At 37.2% G+C, this 21,803-nt stretch overlaps 1 protein-coding gene across 2 annotated transcripts in view; it reads left to right on the forward strand.

Annotated features, from left to right (window-relative positions):
* Positions 1–9,597, forward strand: part of SLC17A5 (solute carrier family 17 member 5) — a 31,104-nt gene extending 21,507 nt beyond the window's left edge. For both annotated transcript variants that reach the window (XM_039346639.1, XM_039346640.1), the window contains exons 8-11: positions 1,252–1,384; positions 4,141–4,288; positions 6,459–6,549; positions 9,052–9,597. In XM_039346639.1, the coding sequence (XP_039202573.1) occupies positions 1,252–1,384; positions 4,141–4,288; positions 6,459–6,549; positions 9,052–9,189 (510 nt within the window). In that variant the 3' untranslated portion in view covers positions 9,190–9,597. The remainder of the gene's footprint in view (positions 1–1,251; positions 1,385–4,140; positions 4,289–6,458; positions 6,550–9,051) is intronic.
* Positions 9,598–21,803: the final 12,206 nt, after the last annotated feature.

Consider the following 21,803-nt stretch of genomic DNA (forward strand, 5'->3'; position numbering starts at 1 on the left):
TACATGTTAGGACACGGAATGACTACCGTCAAAGGTGCGGTGCCATCCCCCCCCCCACTCTTACTGACATTCCCACTGCTCCCCCCGTTTCCACCTATATACCAAAGACATGTGCGCACCCACGGGGAAGGGAGAGAGTTTTGTATGATACAAGGATATTACTACATGAGTCGGGATCACCAGCACATCCCCCGAAATGCCCGACGTGCCAAAATGAAGTGCAAGGGGGAGACGACCAGTACCGCTCCACCCTGGGTGCAGTCACACACTCTCGAAAAACAGCACAGTGGATGAACGCAGGAGAAGAAATGGCCAACGGACTGATGACTACGCCACACCCCATGTGGGGGGAGGATGGGAGTGATCGGTCAGGTGAAACATCAGGAGAGATATACATGAGAACCCCCTTCGCCCCAGTCACCCGGTTGAGACGACGGGGACTTCGAACCAGTCCCCATAGCATTCCGGAGCTTACTAGCATCAGGAATGAGGAAGGAGGGATGGTAGCTGCTGGGAAGGATGTTGGTTGTAGGACCATCAGATGCATGAAAGAAGAGGGTGAAACGTTGGATAATATAAGTCAACGCAGGACATCTAATAGGGAACCTCATGGTAGGAGGGATGATAGTGAGGACTATGAACAGGAAAGAGATGGAAGTGGTAAAAAATCTACTATAAGGGAGCACCCCGGTAAAAGGGGTGAGAAGATAAAACACCCCAAGGATTTGGATTGTGTGTCCATTCGGAGTAAGACAAGGAATACTCCTAGTTTGCGGACACAGGAGGAGGAGAGGGAAGTAAGTAGCAGTAGGTGCGCAGGTAAGGGAAGCAAGTGCAAATTGGCTATTAACACGGAGATCAAGACCGGAGCGTTGATTGATCGGTCAGGATCTATGACGAGATCCATGAGTCAGACGCAGGCGGCTTTGTCATCTATAAATAAACTCTCTCATTGACCTAAATGATCCCTGACGATGTTGGCAGAAGCCAACGAAAGCTTGGAATTTTATCTAATTAAAACTTTTATAGTTTTTAACCTTCCTGGTGTTCACGTTTGTTTGCTGTTCATCATGAATATACCCAGGAATCATTCTTTTATTTTTAACATTGTTTCTGATATATAGGTATATATATCTATGATCATATCTAAAAATATGATACATCACTCATGCTTATATCATAAATCATATCTAGAATCTGACAAATTGTTCAAATTATTTTAAATAACAGAATCATTTTCCCTCTCTACAGAATGGATTCTTATCCGCGCTTCCTTATTTTGGCTGCTGGATTTGTATAATTGTGTGTGGTCAGTTTGCGGACTACTTACGGGAAAAGAAAAATAAGTCAACAGTCTGTGTTCGCAAAACATTTACAGCAATAGGTAAGAAAAGCATTTGTTTTTAATGTAGCCTATAGTTCACTGAGAATACTGTAGAATTAAAGTGAATTGGTTTGATATTTTAAGTAAGCATTAATACAACACAACCCTTTAATTTTTTGAATGTAATAATTTTAAAAATATATATTCATTTCCAGACAAAATCCATGGCATTTTTTACACAAGATGAGACTTTCTAATTAAAGTACAGTTTTTGGTCAGAAGGACCTGCTCCTTCCTGGATTGGCCCAATATAGCTTACATATGTGTTGAAGGTCGCAACCTATGAGGACTGTATGAATCTTGTATCAACATAATTCTTAAAATAAGATTGTCCTACAGTAATTACATATATTAATTTCAGGTGTGAACAACCAGACCCATATGTGCAAAATGCAAGCTAACTACTTTATTCTGTTCTGCCTATAATACAGGAATCTCCCCAGTCTGACAGCCTATTCTTGGGAACAGTTAGATAAGGCTCCAAGAAACCTGGGGGAGTAGTGTCCTAGCCCTTTTGCATTTGCACAGTGACTCCAGGCTAACTCCCCGTGTGAGCCCCCCTTCCTGCCAGGTTGGTGCTTCCCAACATCTAACAATGACAAAGGTCACCCTGACATTTTTGGGAACATTTTTTTTGAAGGGGGAAAGGATGTGCAAAACATGCTGGCATTGCAACTTTCTCAAAATAATAGAAAGCTACCTTATGCCAATTCAAACTTTAGCCCACCTGATAAATGTCATAATACATAGTAGATTCTGTAGTATTAACTAGAAATGAGCTTTCCTGATGTTCAGACAAGCATCTTTTCTAGGGCTACTTAGAAATACAGTGTGCTTCTGCTACTTATGCTTGCTTGTCTAAGTAAAGATACCATGCTCTTACTTCCCTCTGAAGCTTTTGTCCTTGATAACTTAATACCTCAAAACAAACTGAAATAACAATGCATAAATTAATTTCGAGATTATTAGATAAGGGAATTGGTATCATCTTTTTATTCACAATTCTTCCATTGTTTCCCACATTATCCTTTGCTGCCTTGTCTTAAAATAAGTATTCTGGTTTTTTTTTACTGATCCAACTGATTTTTAAAATAGATTCAGTATGTTGTTTTTAACAAAGCTGTAGCAACAGCTAGGATGTTGCTATAAAACATGAAACCTGAATTTTATACTTTGTTTTGTACACTAGATGGCAATAGAAAGCAGGATAATCACTTGGCATTTTCTAATTTAATTTTTAATATTTTATCATAGCAAAATAGTAATAAGCATCCAATTTCAAAGTGTCACATAGAGGACACAAATTAATATAATCTTAGCTTGCATTAAAAAAACAGTTGATGACTTCTGTAAAGTTGTATAGACAAATATTTAGCAACAAGGACAATTGAACCTCTAAGAAAGTCTAGCAGGAATTTTGGTGCACTTTTTATAATATGGCTAGTAGAAAGCAAGCCATTAAAAACAGTTTCATCATGTTACTCCAGCAAACACCATCGTTTTGAATTAATTTAAATCTTTTAGTAACAGTGTTACATTTCTACCATTTAATATACTGCAGTGTTTCCCAAACTTGACAATTTTAAGGCATGAGGACTTCAACTCCCAGAATTCCACAGCCAGCAACGCTGGCTGTGGAATTCTGGGAGTTGAAATCCACATGCCTTAAAATTGTCAAGTTTGGGAAACACTGATATACTGAACTGTCGAGGAAATGCCATTGTATTGGGGATGCATTGTTATACAGGTAGCCTCTTTGATGTAGAACCATAATTGAGCCTGAAATTGTGTTTTGTACACTGTACCACTACATGACTGCACTTAATTTTATGACTTTTGCAACTATCATAACTGTAGTCGTAAAGCAAATCCATTGCCCACGATGGGTAGATTTTTCCAGAAGCTGGAAATAAGCTCTAGTTTCTGACAAAAAAAATTTTTTAAATTGAGACCGTGGAATATTGGAACATTGAAAACAGCCATAAATATGAGCTAGTTGCCAAGCACCCAAAATATGATCATGTGATAATGTAGAGGTGGGCCCAGCCATTAGAACTTTGAATCCAGGACATAAGCAGTTCTGGGGAGATCCGTCAAAACTTTGAATAGTTGTTAAGTGACCACTCATAAATCAAGGTAGCTTACCTTTGTAAGCTGTCTTATATCCAGATCAATGCCTGTTGAATTAGACTGACAGTGATATGCCAGGATTTCAGGAGAATATATATCTATTCCAGCTACTGGGAATTTATGAAAAAAAAAAATAAGGACTTCAACCTTTCTATGCAGTGCATATGTTCTGCTATCATAATTACAAATACCTTCTACCCGCTTTCTTCTAAAATCCTTCTGTTTTTGATTGCATCCAAATGTCTACATGATACTAATCTCCTATGTCTCCAACATACTGATTTTCTTGTGCTGATAATACTGTAGTGGGTTCTTTGAGCTTGGATGGATCAAAGGAGAATAAACCTGTTTTAGTTTACGAATTCCAAGGAATATGTATTACCATTCTTGTTCCCTGACAATATACTATGGTGCTGAGTAGTTATTGACTATTTTAGACAATGTTATCTCTTTATTTAGGGATGAAGGGTGAAATTACGCTTTCAGTTATCCTCTGTTGCAGGTCAAGAGCTGAAAACTATAGCTACTTTTATAAAATAAACAAAAATCAAAACTACACTAAAACGTCAAGAAAAGAATAAATAGAAAGTGTTTGTATAAACTTTCTTTTTTATTATTTAATTAAGGAATGGTTGGGCCTGCAGTATTCCTCATGGCGGCTGGATTTATAGGTTGCAATTATGAACTGGCAGTTGTATTTTTAACCATATCAACAACACTTGGAGGGTTTTCCACGTCAGGTTACAGTATCAACCACTTGGATATTGCACCATCGTAAGTTTTTTTAAGGCTTTTTATAGCTTTTGATTAAGTTTTTTACTAGCTGCTGATTAAGTTTTCCTGAAACAGATAATCTCATTATAACTATGTATAAGGCACAGAATTAAATGAAGAATGCTTTTAGAAATTGTAGATTGTTGCAAACCATGTTATTCCCTTAAGAGATTCTCACAAGTTGAATTTTTATTATCATTGACATCGGGCATGTTCTCCAAAACTGATACAAATATCAGAGGGCAACTATAGATTGCTTCCTAGTAGACATTTCTTAGTGATGAAAGAAAAAATATTTTCATCCTTAATATTTTCATTGATTTTTCATTACGTATAAAGACAAACGTAGAAGACTATGGAAGAGTGACAAAGAAGATAACATCAGAAATCTTTCAAAATAATTTTGAAACAGTTAGAGAGATATTACAGTGCATGTGACAGAAGCTAGTTTCTCTACAAATGCTGCTCCCATTTTAGGCATGTTGTTAATCATGGCTTCTCCCAGCTGGAATGGAGAGAACCTAAAACACTTGTCAAAACCAAACTTAAAAATCAAACCTTGGGCTCCCCTTCTGGTGTCCTCAATCAGAAGAAACTTTAATAAGTTCTCAAGTGATAATTGCTGGATAGTTTGCAGTTGGCTCCCTTGTAGTGGACAGAGAAAACCGTCTCCAGGCATGTACCTGTATGAGACAGATTTTGGTGTGGCCATGTTTTATAAATCTACTATTGAAAACTCCATTTGGGAAGCATTCTTTTGTTGCCAAAGTGAATGAAAAAAATGTAAAGAAATTGGGTGCCCGGGCGGGGTGGGATTTCTTTGTTATGAACAGAAAGTATTCTCTCCTCAGCATGATCCCTCCAACTTTCTCACTGTAATAGCCACCAGACATTGCTCCTTTCCCTTACCACTACGGCCACCTGAAGCTGGTGAACAGATGGGTACAGCTATTAGTCCTCCATGCCACTTGTCACATTTCTCATAATGATAGCATCTTCCTGTATCATCAAATGCTCCTCCAATCCATTTGGGGTTTGTGTGTTGGGGGGGGGGCATTTGTAGTTTTGGTTCCCTCACTACACACACCTGGGATCATTCAATTCCCTAAAACATTGGACATGTTTTGTTTTGTTTATACTTTCTGGAGGGTGGCAAATACATTTGATACATCTTCTGCAGTCACTGCAAATTACAACTTCAAGCAATAACCACATCAAAATTTAATGTTTAAATTATTGTGAATCCATTGCAACAAAAATCATACAGATTCTTATGGCTCCTTTAAGAAGTGTCATAAGCTTTCCTAAATCCTATTTCTTCTAATATATGCAACTGATTGACTATTTTAAATTATAATTTACTTACTTTCCCCATTATGTTCAACCATTACAATGCTAATAACTAGTTATAAAATTTTATTTATCTCATAGATCCCACATCTTAAATATATCGAGTAAAGGGAAACCATTTCTGAGAGAATATAAACATAGATTGTACAAGATTATCTAGAAGATAGCAGCTGCAGTCAGATACCAATACATAGTAATTTATACCAACTCACAGCCCTTTGTTTCATATATTTCCCAGAAGGACAATTTTTTGTGTGTATGGCGATTCTCTTGTAATTGGCATAGTTGTTGAAAAGAGCCCATTGTAGACATTATACAAATTTCTTAATGAATATCTTACTTTTTTGTGGGGAGGAAAATGCTACACTGAGCTGTTTTGAGACAGACTTTGTGGTTAACATTTTCTAGGTGCATACCGTAGATATCTACTGTATATGTCTATTTATTAAATAACAATACAGTTGGAAAGTATAGTTTATCTTAACTGTCAAGTCTGAGCTGAAATGAAGTTGGAGGGAGACCATTTAATTTGCAGCGAGAATCCCTTTGCTAATATCTGAGAAGCTTGGACACATGAGAAGCGTTTCTAATCCTTTGCAGACAAGTGGATGAATCATGTGTGAAATTCTTTCTAGTCTCCCGTTTCAGTCTGTCAGGAGGGCTTTGGATGCCAAAATGCTTGGACTGCTGTTGAGAAAATTCCTCTGTTCTGGAAGTACACATATAATATAATCTGGTTCTGAAGGGGCAGGAAAAGAATTGCAAAATTGAGAGTTGGAAAGTTCCAAGGACTAATCCTCGTTTTCCCTTATTAACTTAGCTATGCTGGCATCCTCCTTGGAATCACAAATACATTTGGCACTATTCCAGGAATGGTGGGACCACTTGTTGCTAAGACTTTGACTCACAGTGTAAGTCACATTTATTTTATTTTTAGAAATTAAAAAAAAAACAGGCTTGTGTACCATTATTAGTTGAATAATAATGCATTCCCCTGCTAAACTCAGAATGCTGAGCATTAAGCAACCGATTTATTCTTGATAAGAAATTACCACAAAATCCAAAGATTGTAGGTTGGACTGAGGAGTTAGAAAAACATCCCAGAAAAGGACACTATTAAATCACACTTTGTTACTTAAGAAAAATCACACCAATCTATCTAAATACTTTCAAGAAAATAATATTCACATGAGTGTTTCTTAAATTACATATTAATAAATAAATACAATTATGTATTTCCCTTAATATTCTATTCATTAATAGAACTCTGTAAAAATATATCCTTTAGCAAATATTTTTTGTTCCGAGATTCCCAAATATAAATCTCTTATTTTAAAATAATTCTTCTCACAAAGCAGTGCAAAATAACTCCCAAAGTCAGTAACCAAGTCAAGTAAATGTAAAATAAAATTAGGATTTAATCGGGAGATAACACAGCACAAGAAAGGAAACATGAATTCAAAACATTAATTAAGAAAGTATATAGGCCAGACCTCTGAAGAATGTTTCTTATATATTCACAATAATGCTTTGTCATTTTTTTAAAAAGGCCATAGAGCTAGAAGTTTGTAACTTTGACTAAGCAGCTTCAGAAATTTCTTTTTCTCAGTGTAATTCTGGAGGAATGTCAGTTATATTTCAGTGTGTATTAAGCATCTTTAGAAACTAGGGTGAAAGTTCTAACTTAGACTGTAGCTTATGTATGCGGTAAGAACCACATATATAAATTATAATTATAGCTCTTTTGTCCTTTTTAATAGTAGTCATGCAAATAAAATAAATAAATCTGTTACTTTCAAGTATCATTTTTCCAGTTCTCTAAAATAATGCTTTAAATCAGAAATAAATGGTACTTTTCAATATGAGCTCATTTAAATCTTAACTGAATTCTTATTTTCCATTTCCACACATTGCAGTGGTATCTAAGTCAGTAAAGTGACGTTACTTAAACTTGGTACCTGTTCCTGAAGAAGATTAGGAGTGCGATATCTACACTTTTTTTCTAAGAGAAATTATTGAATCTTCACATTCTCCATTCCTTTTGACTTCTTGTTATTTAATTATGCCTGTGGTTGCAATTCAGCAAGGCAGAGTACCTAAGTCAAACAGTAGCCATAACCTAACATGGAATTAAAATAATTGTTAATTAATGCTAGCTCTCTTTGTCCATATGCTTAGAAAGTTCTAATACACATAGCGCATAGTGCAATTGCTGTAGTTAGTTTGTTAACAGAGATCTTGCAGTAGATGGAAGCAAATTTCTTGCTATAACTTCTGCTGTACAGTGGTGAAATAGCATTGAATTTTATTTAACAATGAGAATTAAAACCGCCTCAGCTATATCAATATTCACACAATTCTTTATGCATTTTGTTATTCCTGGAATTACTGGAAACTTGCAAGCAAAGCACTAAAGGATTAGCCCAAAATATTCAATTGCGTGTGTAGTTTTTCCCCAATCTAATTTTTACCAAGTTCCTTTCTTTCTTTAGTTACCCTCTGTAGGTTTTTCTCATTTCTTCTTGGTTGTATTCACCAGTAATTCACGTTTACGTTTACTACTATTTTTCTGTGCTTTGCTCAACCTGATTTCTAGGATTCCTTTTCAAACTGCACAGTTTTAATCCTGGCCAAACTGACTAGTCCACTTTTCTCATGCATGGTGGGCAGACCTTTTTTTTTTTAAGATAGGGGTTTTTAAAATTCTTTCACAGTTGAAATAATGGCACTGAATATCAAGGTACGGTAGCAGCTGAAAGCTCCCACTTTCATTGGTATCTACAGTGGAGATAGAATGGTGGGATATCACATAAATTATAGTAGGATACAAAACTGTCAGTTTATTTAACAGCAAGAGACTGTAGGCCACAAGTATGCAAGAGGGGAGTTTGTGTCATGATGTCACTATGAACCTATGGTCATTTTGACACAGTCTCAGATTGCCTCACATGCCTATATCAAAGTTGAATTTTCACTCAGTCATGCAGTTCAATGGATAATTTTAAACCACATACTTTATTCCTCTTTAATTCAACTCTCAAGGTTGATGAAATAAAACAATAGGAAAGAGAACAATAGAGCTCTTTGGAGGGAAGTTACGAGTGTGAATAGTTTTATTTAGATATAAGAGTCTGGCACAAATACTAAGTATTAGTGAATTCAGTTGTAATAATCATTAAACTATAAATCTCCTTCCCCTTATTAAGAAAGTTGAAAATTGCTGAGCTGTTAACTGAGTTAATTACATCTAATATCGAGAAAGAATAATATTTTTAATGAGATTAAGAAGGAAAAGGATAAAACAAAAGAGTTGCAAGAGGATACTGAATGAATAACATAATGGAAAGCATTTTTCTCACTCTTGAGCATCATCCTGCTGTACTGATTTATCCTTTGTATTCCTCTTTTACCAGAACACTATAGAAGAATGGCGGAATGTGTTTTATATTGCTTCTGCCCTTAACTTATTTGGAGCTCTTTTCTTTGCATTGTTCAGCAGTGGAGAAGTGCAAAACTGGGCACTCAATGGTTACCATATACATAGGAACTAAAGGAATACTGGAAAGAATGACAAAGCATTAAAATTACATCATTTGGAATGCCTTTTATAGGGATCTCTGTTAAACAAAGTTCCTTTCCTGGAAGACATTTTACATTTTTAATATGCTGGTTTTTGTATGAAACTGGGATCTAATCCAACAGACTTATATTTTCATTTGGTAAATATATGAAGATGTGCCATATTTTAATCTGTTATCTACTTTCTAAATATTTATGAAATCAATGGAATATGAGTGATTGTTAAAATACCAGTAAATAGTAATTAAGGGATAATGTATGAAAAGAAATGCAGAATGTTTTTTGTGTTGCCTTAAGAGTGTTAGAATTATTACTATTTTACCTGTATTTTTTATGTATTAATTTAAACAAATGGAAATTAAATGTTCTTTTAAAATGTATGTGTTTCGCTATAAATATGTTATGAATTTTCCACAAATCAAAGGAGCCACATCCTGATGATTCAGGAATATAAGCCCAAATCCTCATCTGCCTTCTATCAGAAAAGAAAAGTTTGAAAGCATGGCATCTCACTTACATCTTTCTTACTTCAATTCCAGTATTAAAATTGAAAAGCAACCCCCTTTATCCAAATAAAGATGATCATAGAAGCATACTAATATTTGTGGGCAGCAACTGGCATAAAGATGTTTAACTGGCTACTTGTTCATCCTCAGTATAATCACTTGGGCTTTCTTCAGAGATTTGATGTGGCCATGTACCATTAGAAACTTTTAGCCTACTGTTAATACCTCTCATTGTAATAAGCTCAATGTCAATTTGTATTACCATATCATTCAAAACATCTGTACAGCAGGTGTTGAATCACACCTTTTTCATAGAATCAGTTCTCTCAAACTGCGTTTTTGAGATTAGTACATTAGGAGGAGACTTCCCTGCACCTATCTCTTAAGAGATCTAGAAATACCAGGAACTCCTAACTTCTTAGAGAGAAAAATATTAGGAATGGTAGATAACTTAATCTATATACATATTGTGGGATTAACTAATCAAATTTAGTAATGAGTAACTATGCACACAATTGTATAAGGAAAATCAAAACTGGAATAAAATCCAAAACAAGGGATGGTTGTACAAGCTTCCTTCGTGTGATTTGAGAGGAAATGATGTAGTAGACTATAGAGCTTGAGACTGAAACCATATACTTCAATTTCAAGATTCAAGTATTATGAAAACTAAAACATTTTTAAAGGTGAATAAAGATCTTGTGAAGCTTTCCAAACTAACATAAATCTAAGAAAAGATATACATTGCTGGGTTTTGGTCTTTCCTCAGCAAAACATCATTGACAGTTTTGTTGTGCGTAATTTCAGGGAACCCGGTTGATTTCATTTCTAAGAAGTGGCAGTTACTGGTTTTCTACCTTAGCATAGATTTGAAAAGTCATTGAAATATTTTAGTAATATCTTGTTTGTTCTGTTCTATTGTTTTAGAAAAATTACCAATATTGGCAGTGAAGCTGGTGCTTTTTGCAGAGTTAGTAATATGAACCCTACAACTATTAGATAGGAGGTAGGGATTTTCTCACTTTTAAGGAGCTATACCATAGTACAAAATACTTCCAACCCTTTATCTCACTTAGCCTTCCCTCATCTCTTGCCTCCTGATAACTTGGACTTTAGTTGTCCTAATTCTTTGTAGCATAGCCTTGGGAGATGATGAAGTGGGTGGTCATCTCCTTGAAGGAACCATTAGAGAAGACTGATCTTGCTTTTACAAGTCAACGGAGGGAGTTTTGTGAGCCAGAAATGGTCTACTACCCACATTTTTTTGATATCCTTCTTTTGTAAATAACCATTTTTAAAAGGCTTGGGAAGAGAAACAATGTAAAATAAGCTTCTCAATAGTGCCAATTTGTGCCTACTCAAGAAATAAGCCATGGAGGAATTTTCAACTTGCATGGACTACAGCTATCAGGGCATCATTCAAATGCATTGCCTTTTCACCTACAACGTATCATCTGCATCTCTCACTATTCCACTCTCCCACTTCTCCATTCTAGGACATTTCATTTGTATTAAAATCAAGATGGCTACAATAATCCCAGGCTCCTACCCTTCCTGTTTCTGCTCCATTCTCAACTTTACCTTAGACAGGGCCTTTGTAGTTACTCCCACTATCTTAGCCTCTTGAATCTTTTCTCTGAGTCCCACTTCAGTAAATGGAAAGCCTGTTCCAATTACTAGGTTACATGGCAAGTTGGGGATAACTCTTATCACCGTTACCTGTTCCATTCCCTCTTGACCTTTACTTGGACTTTAACAAATGGGATGTTTCAGTCTGCCCAAACACAGACTCTGAGAGGCTCTTTCTCCATATTTGTTGCCTTGTTTACGTTTGCTGGGATTATAATTTTTCTTCTCAGAGACATGATACTGCAGCCATTCTTTTTTTCCCTCACTTTTAACCAATCTTTGGACAAAATGGCCACTTTTCCCACAGGTTGTCTATGGTCTTTTGACTTCCCAAGGCCTTCCCTTTAGTTTGGGCAGAAGCTAAAGGATTCTCTATTTCTTTTACCTTTCTTCCGCCTCCTTAAGGTTTTTACTTTCTGGAACAGGCTTTCTTATTCTCTCTCCTTCTGAATCTTCTCTTCTAATATCCTCTCTAACTTTTTTGCTGTCATGTAGTCCTTAGCCAATCTGAGCTGTGTTTTTGTACCCAAAACCTCAATTTGGTAGGGGGTATCTGTAGAAACTTCTGAAGTGACTTTATCACTTTTCCTTTGCTTTTTTTCCATCTAGCTTCAACCATTTTTGCCTAGTCTTCCAACACTGTTCACAATTCAAACATCCCTTTATGTTTATCATAGGTATAGTTCCTAAACCTTTGTCTACAGGTGTAAAGAGTGACAACCTATCTGCATAGGATTATGTCTTTCATATGAGAGTAATCCACTACTTCTGTTGCTAGAAGTCTACTGTAAGCTCTCAAAGCCTTTCCTATTAAACATAGGGCTGGTCACACTACCCATCCACTCTCAGGCCACTTACAAGAGGTAGCTTCTCTTTTGAACTGATAAAATACGCTTCTATTTCTTCTCCTCTGACACCTTGGGAATTTTAATGTCTTTGGGACAACCTCCGCTCTACACATTCTGAAAACTAATTTAGAATTGAACGTGCCCCTTCTGGTGACTGTATCCCTTTAAGTAAGTCTATGAGCCCCCTAAACGCTTCTTGGCTCTCTTTCACTCCTTTGATTCAGCCTATCTTTACTTTCTCCCTCCAGACTTGCTCCTCTTCCTCTTTAATGAATTTCAGCCTTTTCTTTTGCTCCATCTTATCAGCTCTACAATGATACTGGCCCAAGTATCTGTGCCTAGCCCCATTTCAGGCAGGTCCATCTTTTGCTTTTGCTTAACCATAGACCAGGGGTCTTCAAACTCGGCCCTTTTATGACTCATGGCCTTCAACTCCCAGAATTCCTCAGCCAGGCATACTGGCTGAGGAATTCTGAGAGTAAAGGCCACGTGTCATAAAGGGCGGAGTTTAAAGACCCCTGTCCTAGACAGACACCTGCCTCTACCAAAGTAGTAGCCTATTCAAAGGAGGAATCTGTCCCTTCTGCCTTTTTCCATGCTTGGTGTAAGCTCTGATACAGAAGTTAGTTTCAGCAGGCAGGATACTGGCTAATTCCTGAAAAATCTGAACTCTGCAAGGCCCAAACTCCTTTTGTAGCACTTTTTTTTTTAGCCAAAGTTGGTTTTCTTTTCACTGAGTTTAAGCCACCTTGTGTGGTTTCCCCCTTGTGTTAGTTGCCCTCCTTTTGAATTTCTACATTCGTTGGCTATTCCAACCTTTTGTCATCACTTTGTCATGAATTCTTTTACTGGGCTCCAAAACACTACCAGCACAACAGGTCCTAGGACAAAACGCACACAAGCACTTAGTGGCTATTACTATTCTTTCCCACTTCTACTCCTCCTCCTACTACTGGTCCTCCAACTACTACTACTTATGAGTCCTACTGCTGGAAAATAGTATATCTACTTTAGGCTGCTTTAGGAACACAAACACACTACCTTCCCTCTCTCCCACACAACACCACCACCACACCCAGCTGCCTCCCTGATCAGCTTTTATAGCCAACAATTGCTGTACTGACTGGGAGAGAACTTAAAGGGACAGGACAATTGCAGCACAGGTGCTAGCCATTTTGTAGGCAGCCTATCCTCTAGTATACCCAGTGAAACTGAAAAGAAATGGCTAGATGGAATAAATACGTCTTCAGGGCTTCCCCTAAAGCTTATTTGTTTTAAGCCTGGCAGATCCCAGATAGCAACAGATTCTGGAGGCGTGGAGCCATTGGAGAAGTTGCCTTATATTGTTATTGGAGGACCACCAATTTTGATTTCAAAGTGCAGGCAAGTTGACAGCAATGAATATTAATACTTATGTGCCTTCCTGGAATATGTACATGTAGTCCTTGTTTAGCAAGCACAATTAGCACAACTACAATTAGTAACTTGGTTGTTAAGCAAAGCACTCACTTGGCAGAACTGCTTATGATTTTATTTCAGCTTTCCTTTGCAGCTTTCCTTACAGACCTGCAAGGTCATAACTTCAAGGACTGGTTTCATCATTGTCATTAACTGCAAAAGATAAGAAGACTATCTGTAAGTATTTCACAGAAAGGAAAATTATATTGTTCCTAAAAACCTTATACACTTTTTTTGTGAGTCAGATTTTTTTCTTCTTTTTTTTTTAAGTTAAGATATGCAACTTTTCCTGTAGAAGATCAATAGCTGTAAGTTCAGTTGTATCCAGAAGACTAACTGGTGGCCTTTGAGCTGATTCACGATTAAGCCACAGTGCTATTAAGTGCTTTGTCCCTAATGTACCATACAAGCAAGTTACTTTGTTTAGCACTTCTGTTCCTGGCAGAGGCAGGAAACAAAGAGAGAGATTTAAAAGGATTCGCCACACAAAGCTAAACTCGTGGGATTGCCTCTGGAACAATCCAGAGAGAGCTTCATCTGGATTGCCTGGAACCCTTCCCCCCACCCCCATGAGTGAATGTTATATCTTACAGGAAAGAGTTGTGGGATTCTAATGGTTCCAAAACATTCCAGAGAGATGAAAAATGGCAAGATGGAATCATTTCACTACAAGAAGCAAGGAGGAAACTACAAAGAAAGCTTAGGGGAAAGGTGAGCATCAAATCAAGCGTAAAATGACAGTGTCAGTTACAATTTGATTTTGCAGCACAGTTTCTGTCTAGTATTTATAAATCACACCTGTACCAATAAATAATTAATTACCATACCACAGTAAACAACAGATGGACACTGCATTATGATGGCCAAAGGAGACATAGACTCTCTTTTCTGCACAAATATTACAAGTATAGAAACTTGCTTAGTTTTGCCTCTTGTCTAGGTCTTACCAAGAACGAGCTAAAATGTATTTTTAGGGATATGGTGGCATTTTTAACTCTGATTGTTTAATGTCATCATCCATTTTGGGGCAGGTTAATAAATCTAATGCTTTATAGGTTCAGTCTGATGTATGCTGTCCAGAGTCTTCAGATTGTGGTGGGATATAAAAAATGCCAAATTAATAAATAAAAGGAGAAACTGAAAGTATTAATACATTTTCAAAATATTTTCCATAGTAAAGTTATTGCCTTCATTTGTAAAGCACTCACCCAACATTTCAAGATATCTTAATTTTTTTTTTCTTTAGCGTTCATTAATTTTCAAAAATAATGCATCATATATTGGCACTTCTTTGAAGACAACATTTAAACTGTATATTCCTCTCAGAAGACATTCCTTGTCACAAGCTCTCAGTGGTTTTATTTCTTTCCATTACTATTGATATGTATTTATTTACTTACATGTGTGTATTGCCCATTTCATGACTCAATGTGGATTGTAAGAACATAATAAAATATAAAACCAAAATGAACATTTAAAAAATAAATAATTATGAGGCCAGTTCATAAAAGCACAAATGCCCTATGACAGTGATGCAGAACCTTTTAGAGATCGGGTGCCCAAAACCCACCACCCCACCCCTCCGTCTCCCGCCCTGCCTGCTGCGCCCCCACCCACCCCCTGCCCCACCTGCCTGCAGGGCCATGCACTGCCTCCATGGCCTGCTGCAGCAGATCGCCAGGTAGCCCTGCAGCACCATGGCAGCCATGCCCTGCAGCACCATGGCATGCCAGGTAGCCCTGCAGCACCATGGCAGCATCATCTGCACGCTATGGAGTGCGAGGGCAGAGTCTTGTCCCTGTTGCCCAGGGGCAACTCTCCTCCAGGGGGGCTGCTGGTGAGGAGGGGGCCATGGGGGGAGGCGGGGCTTTGGCAACGGGGTGTGTGCCCACAGAGAGAGCTCTGAGTGCCGCCTCTGGCACCCATGTCATAGGTTTGCCACCACTGCCCTATGAAATAAACGGAGCTTAAGTACATTCTTGAAGATCAGAAAGTTAGGGCCCTTATACTTCAGAAGGCAAGGGGCAACTGTAGAGGACCACCATCAAGCCCCAAACCTCTTAACTTCATGTGGAACATTCAACATCCCTTCTCAAAGGATGGGTTAAAACATGCCTGGAAAGGTAGCCCTGCAAATACATGGGAAACAAGCCATTTGGGTGCTTTGATAGTATCTTGAGAAGGAGAGCAGACTCGTCAGGACAGTGACCATAATGTTTGCTGCTTGAAAGTTGGTATGCCACCGAGAACTCTTGGAAGTGCAGAATAAAGATTTTGCACCCATCATGTGACAGGTAGATAGTTTCATAATCTTTCTACTTGCCAGCATTATCTATCTTCTTTCCAGCTTTTCTTCTCCTAGTAGAAGCTATGCACCTCTAAGAATTGCACAACCAGCAGAAATTCAACTGGTAAATCCTGTCTCAGATGTAGTCATAGGGAAAACTGTATTTGATAATGTTACAATCATGTTCAACAACTGTTAAAATCACAATGTCCCTCATTTCAGATGTAGGTGACAATATAGTGAGGAATATGAAATATTTATACAGCATTAAGGAAATCGTATAGCTGACATGATAGTGTAGAATGTGACATTTTTGCATATCATACTAATTGGTGTAAATTCTTAGGAACTTTATTCACACAAAAAATGAGCCAAGAGAGCTCAAATTTGCCATAACAGTGTTGTAGAGGAGGCTAATAAAGCAAAGTGAGATATCTGTCTATATGTCTCTATCTAAATACAAGCACCATATTTCCAAGCATTGTCTACTGAGTAAAACTGCATAGGATTACAAAAGCTTTCAAAGAGAAGGCAAAATGTTATCCACGTGCTTATATGGACAGAAAGGCACTGAATTCTCTTCAATATAAATCAGTCTCCTCTGAAAAGCAAAGCAATTGGTGGGGAGCACAGGAAGACTTCTGCAGGACACAGGGTGCCCAATGGGCACATCTTACTGTTCCTAGATTAGAAGATAAAATTTAGATTTGAAGAGGGAATTTTGCGTAAAATTCCTGGGTGTTAGGAAGAAAAAATCTGGCATCTGTCCAACCATCCTAATTCATTCCCAGTCTCATAAAAAGAATTATAACAAGCAACTAAACATAAGCATCATCCAGGTATACTATTCTCTGTATTTTATTCTGTTTCAGATTGTTGAGACTTCTCTGATTATGCTTTTTTTATTCCTGGGTTCACTAACAGTCTACTAAGTTTAAAAGAGATATAACTTGGGGTCTTTTTTCTGAAGAAAAATGTAGTAAAAACAATTACTGACATTCCAAGAAATAATATATTGTACTTTTTAGCAGCCCTCGCCTCTCCCCCACCCCCAGGAGAGGCTAAGGAGAAGAAAAAGAGATTTGGAGTCCGAACTACACAGAGTCTTCATAGGAACTGCCAGAATTTAGGAAGTCAGATTCTTGAGCCAGTCACACGCTCTCAGCACAAGGAAGCAAACAATGGCAAATCACTTCTCAAAAACCTTGCCAAGAAAACTGCAAGGACTATTTCAGATGGTTGCCAGGAGTCAAAAACTGACTCAAAAGCAAGAAGGTAAGCAAAGCAAGGCAAAAGAAGAAAAAAGAAACCAACTTCACAACTACTGCATTATCATTGCCAGCTAATTCTGATAAAACAGGGACTATGTTGCATAGTTTGTCTTTTTGCATATAGGATAGATACAGAGACAGATATATTAAAAGATATTTTCATTTTTTCTTGAAGCTTAGTTATTACCATGCAGCAGCTGTAGAGTTTTTAAAATCCAGATTGTGCCAGCAACAGCGCAATTGAAACCTGCCCCCTTTTTCATGCATCACATGTGCATAAAAAGCTTTGATCATGCAGTTGCAGACACCACCTGGCCTGTTTGGGCCCTTTTGACAGCTTCTTGGCTGCCATGTAGCAACATTAGCTGGCATGACAAAACTTGGAGCTGCATCTTGCTTGAAGAAGAGCATTTGCAGCTACATTCCATGTATAGACTTTTATCATTCTTACCTCTGATTTAGTTGAATTTGGATTAATGAACAAGTAGCCCTCGACTTATGACCACAATTAAGCCCAACATTTCTGTTGCTAAGCAAGATAAGGTAAATGCGTTTTGTGGTATTTTACCTTTCTTGCCATAGTTGTTTAGTGAATTGCTGGTTAGATTAGTAACATGGTTGTTAAGTGAATTTGGCTTCCCCATTGACTTTGCTTGTCAGAAGGTCACAAAAGGTGATCACATGACCCCAGGACACTGTCATAAATACATGCCAGTTGCCAAGTGACTGAATTCTGATCCCATGGGGATGCTGCAATGATCATAAATGTGAAAAATGGTCATGTCACTTTTTTCAATGCCATTGTAGCTTTAAACGGTCGCTAAACGAATGGCTGTAAATTAGGGACTACCTGTAGTATGTCTAGATTTTACTCTGCATTTTGAAGACTCTTTCAAAAAAGTATTGTTTCAAAACATGACAGCCAAAACAACTGATCATTTAGTATAACTTAATTACATTTTCAGCCTACCAGTTTGATTTAAATGATCTTCATTGTCATCCAAGTTGTTATGGGTGCTGTTTGACGTGTTTTAACCTAAAACCATTGGGAACAGTTTATATGGATTTGTATATTCACTAAATCATTAGCTGAGTTAAGTTATACCTCAGAAGTGAAGAAGATGATGCCCTGAAATTATTTCTGTATGATTACTTATAACACTAAAAGAAGTTACAAATTTATGCTTTTAGCTGAGTTATTTTTATACCTCAGGTAAAAGCATAAACAAATATTAGTTCATTTTAACTCAGCTGGTGTAAATTAACTGTAGTCCAGTTGGTTCAGTCTTCACCTGTTTCATCTATTGTAAAAATATTGCAGGTAAAAGAATAAATTGATTATATTGTACAGAATCACACTTAGCAGAGTTTAATGAAATGAGAAAATAACAGCACAAAGTATGTTAATTGCACTTTAAGTCCCATTTAATGAATCTTACTGTTAGGTATGTAGAAAGTTGCATACGATTTTGGCATTGTTAGGGGGAAATAGGATGAGGGCAAACTGGATTGAAATCTTTATTAATGCCATTATCCTTTTAAATAAAAATAATGATTTGAATCACTTTACAGTTTTTGTTCAAGAAAGGCTTTGCCTAAATATATAAATTTTAAAAATGTGAACATTCAATGAAACCAACATTATATCAGAGGAATACAAATGCTGAGCAGCAAAACAGTTGGAAAATATTCTGACTCAATTTGGAACAATGCAATAAAGATTAAAGTAATCTTTAAACCTACTGTAAACATTTTTGACATTCTTCTGTTCATTCTAACATATTTCAGCTATAGATAATTGAAGTTAGAAACATCAAATTCCAACTATTTTAAAAAAGTTTGCAGTCATATTATATCTTAGTTACATACGTATATCCATTTAAATCACGATGTATCTGCTGCAGCCAGGGTGATTCATTTCAGACATGTGAAATTTGTTTAGAAATTTTAATGAACCATACCATGGTGAAAAAAATATACATTTAGAAACAAATCTGATAACTAAGAATTTATAAAACAGCTAAATGGAATTCATGCTTAAGTACCCACCTAGTTACCCAAGAGTACTTCACTTCAATTACTAATTTAATGTAATTAATATGCTTTAGATTTTGCTGTTATTGGTTTCTTTTGGGGGGAAATGATAAATCCTTGCCAATATACTGAAGATAATCTAAGGTTCTACTAACAGTCTCATCTATTTTTCTGCCAACGGTGCACCAAAAAGACAGTACAATGTTATTTCATCAGAGGTAACCTGTTTAGTTCCCTTGGACCCACTCCATTTCCCACTAGGAAAGCTTGAAGAGGATTGCAGTGTATCTGAACTGCTGTTGCAGATCAAAGAGGGACTTCACACCATTATGTTCTGTATATAAATATCAACTCATATAATTTCACATACAGTAGTTAGGAAATAATATTCTTGCCAGACAGAAATTTCCATCTGCATGAGGTAGGCATATTTAAAAAAAATAGTTTACTGTACTGTTGTAAACCCTGTTTTCTGGCTGTTATTTTTTGCAATCAAAAAAAATCTGTTAAATCCAGTATAGCTATAGGTATACAACTTGAAACAGATGTTTTGTGAATGTGAAGAAACAGTGAATTTTATTTGTTACAGACCTGTACATGCCTCTTTTACTCTACAGGAGTAATGGTTATCTCTCCACTGAAAAAAATAAAGTTCACCTTTAACATTAAGAAAAGAAAGTCTACATGCTTTTCTTAAAGTGCTATCTACCAGTCCCTACTCTACTAAAAAATGCAAAGGCATTAACTGTTTTGCCCTCATTATCCATTCCTGTTCCACCATAGAATAGTATTGCTATTGTCTTTATTTATCACCAGCAGGGGGTAAAAAAACCCTAGATTACTCTCCTGACTTGAGGTGGGTTGAGTTTAGACAGATGATTAGAAAGGCAAGTTTTTAGTCACTTATCAAATTGCCCATTTAAGAAGTGGCACAGCAGAGCCACTAAAGTGGAGAGTGTGAGGTGAAGGAGGAATGGGGCTCTTTTGTGCAGTCCCTTCTTTGACTGGTCAGTCAGGCTATTTCCAAACATAGATTTTTAAAAAACAGGTCTAACTAACATTCTGGCAACCGAATCCATGAGAAGCCCCAGTCAGACATTATGCAGGTAGATTCCCTCTGGACAGCCAGGCATCTGATACCTCTTGCAAATCAAGCTAAAATGGCCATAGAGGGCAATGTTCACTGACCTGAGATAGGAGGGCATACACAGAGCAGATTAAAAAAAGAGCTAGACAGATTTCAACCATTGACTGAATCAGCAAGTGGTCAGGGAAGCGAGCCAGATGATATTCACTGAAAAGTCATGTTGGAAAGGGGACAACCATGCTTTAAAAATTAAACAGCTAGGCCCTGCTCTCAGGAACATCTGGAAGGAGCAAATAAGGAAAAGGCCATGTCATGAAGATACGGCAGGGACATTTGTGTGCGATGGTTAGACACACAAGATGAAGAGTCCTATATCTGAGTACCTGAGTTAAACCCATGCCTCAGATACTGTCGTTATGAAGAAATACTGTACACCTCATGGAGAAAAAGCAGTCTGGCAAGCTTTAACTTGATTGCAAGTAAATGCCACTGAATTTGATGAAGCTTATTCTGTAAGTGATTTGTGAGAAGCAGGTGAAAGGGCTGAAATAGTTATAACTAAATCTTTCATCATTTAATAACAATAGAAATTTCTCTGATTTGATCAAGTGATTTTTTTTCTGATGCATACGTTATGTACACATTATTAAACTAAGTCAGCAATTGTACCAGATTTTTGTACAATTTTAGTCCATTTTTTCTTCATAGTTCAAAATTTAGCAAGCTCCTGAAAAAATGCCTCAATTAGTCAGTGATGGCGAACCTTTTAGAGACCGAGTGCCCAAACTGCAACCCAAAACCCACTTATATATCATTGGGTGCCAGGTGGATGTGGCCTATTGGGTAGGTGTGGCCCATTGGGCGGGCGTGGCTGCAGTGGTAACAGCAGACTGGGCAGGACTAAAAAGTTCAATTCCAACTTTGTATTATCTTTTTTTTTCCCCAAGAAGTTGAAATTGATTGATTGATTGAACCTTTTTTTTTTTTTTTTTGCACACTGCGACGGAGGCCTAAAGCGAAAAGCTTTTATAAAACCCAGTTGAAGGCCTAGGACTGGAACGACAGTGCACATGCCCAGAGAGGGCTCTGTGTGCCACCTGTGGCATGCATGCCATAGGTTCACCACCACAGGCATATGTGCTATTGCAGGGGTTCCCAACTGGGGGTACTTGCACCCCCTGGGGGTGTGAGATGATGTTCCAGGAGGTGCAAAAACTTGGGTTTTAAAAATTATAGTGTATATGCATAATTCGTTGCCATTATTTCAAACTTTTGTAAGGGGTTCAAGAATATATAAGCGTTCTAGGGATGCGGGGTATAGAAAAGGTTGGGAGCCACTGTGCTATTGTAAGTTATAAATTATGTAGTTTTATAAACCCATTTTAGTTAGTATTTAAGTAGTAATAGTTATTTAGATAAATTCTACCATTTGAACACCAATTCCAATTGAAAGTCATAATCCAGCT

The sequence above is a fragment of the Crotalus tigris genome, unplaced genomic scaffold (assembly GCF_016545835.1).
Source record: "Crotalus tigris isolate CLP2741 ecotype Arizona unplaced genomic scaffold, ASM1654583v1 scf7180000018016.4438896, whole genome shotgun sequence".
NCBI classification, from domain to species: Eukaryota; Metazoa; Chordata; class Lepidosauria; order Squamata; family Viperidae; genus Crotalus; species Crotalus tigris.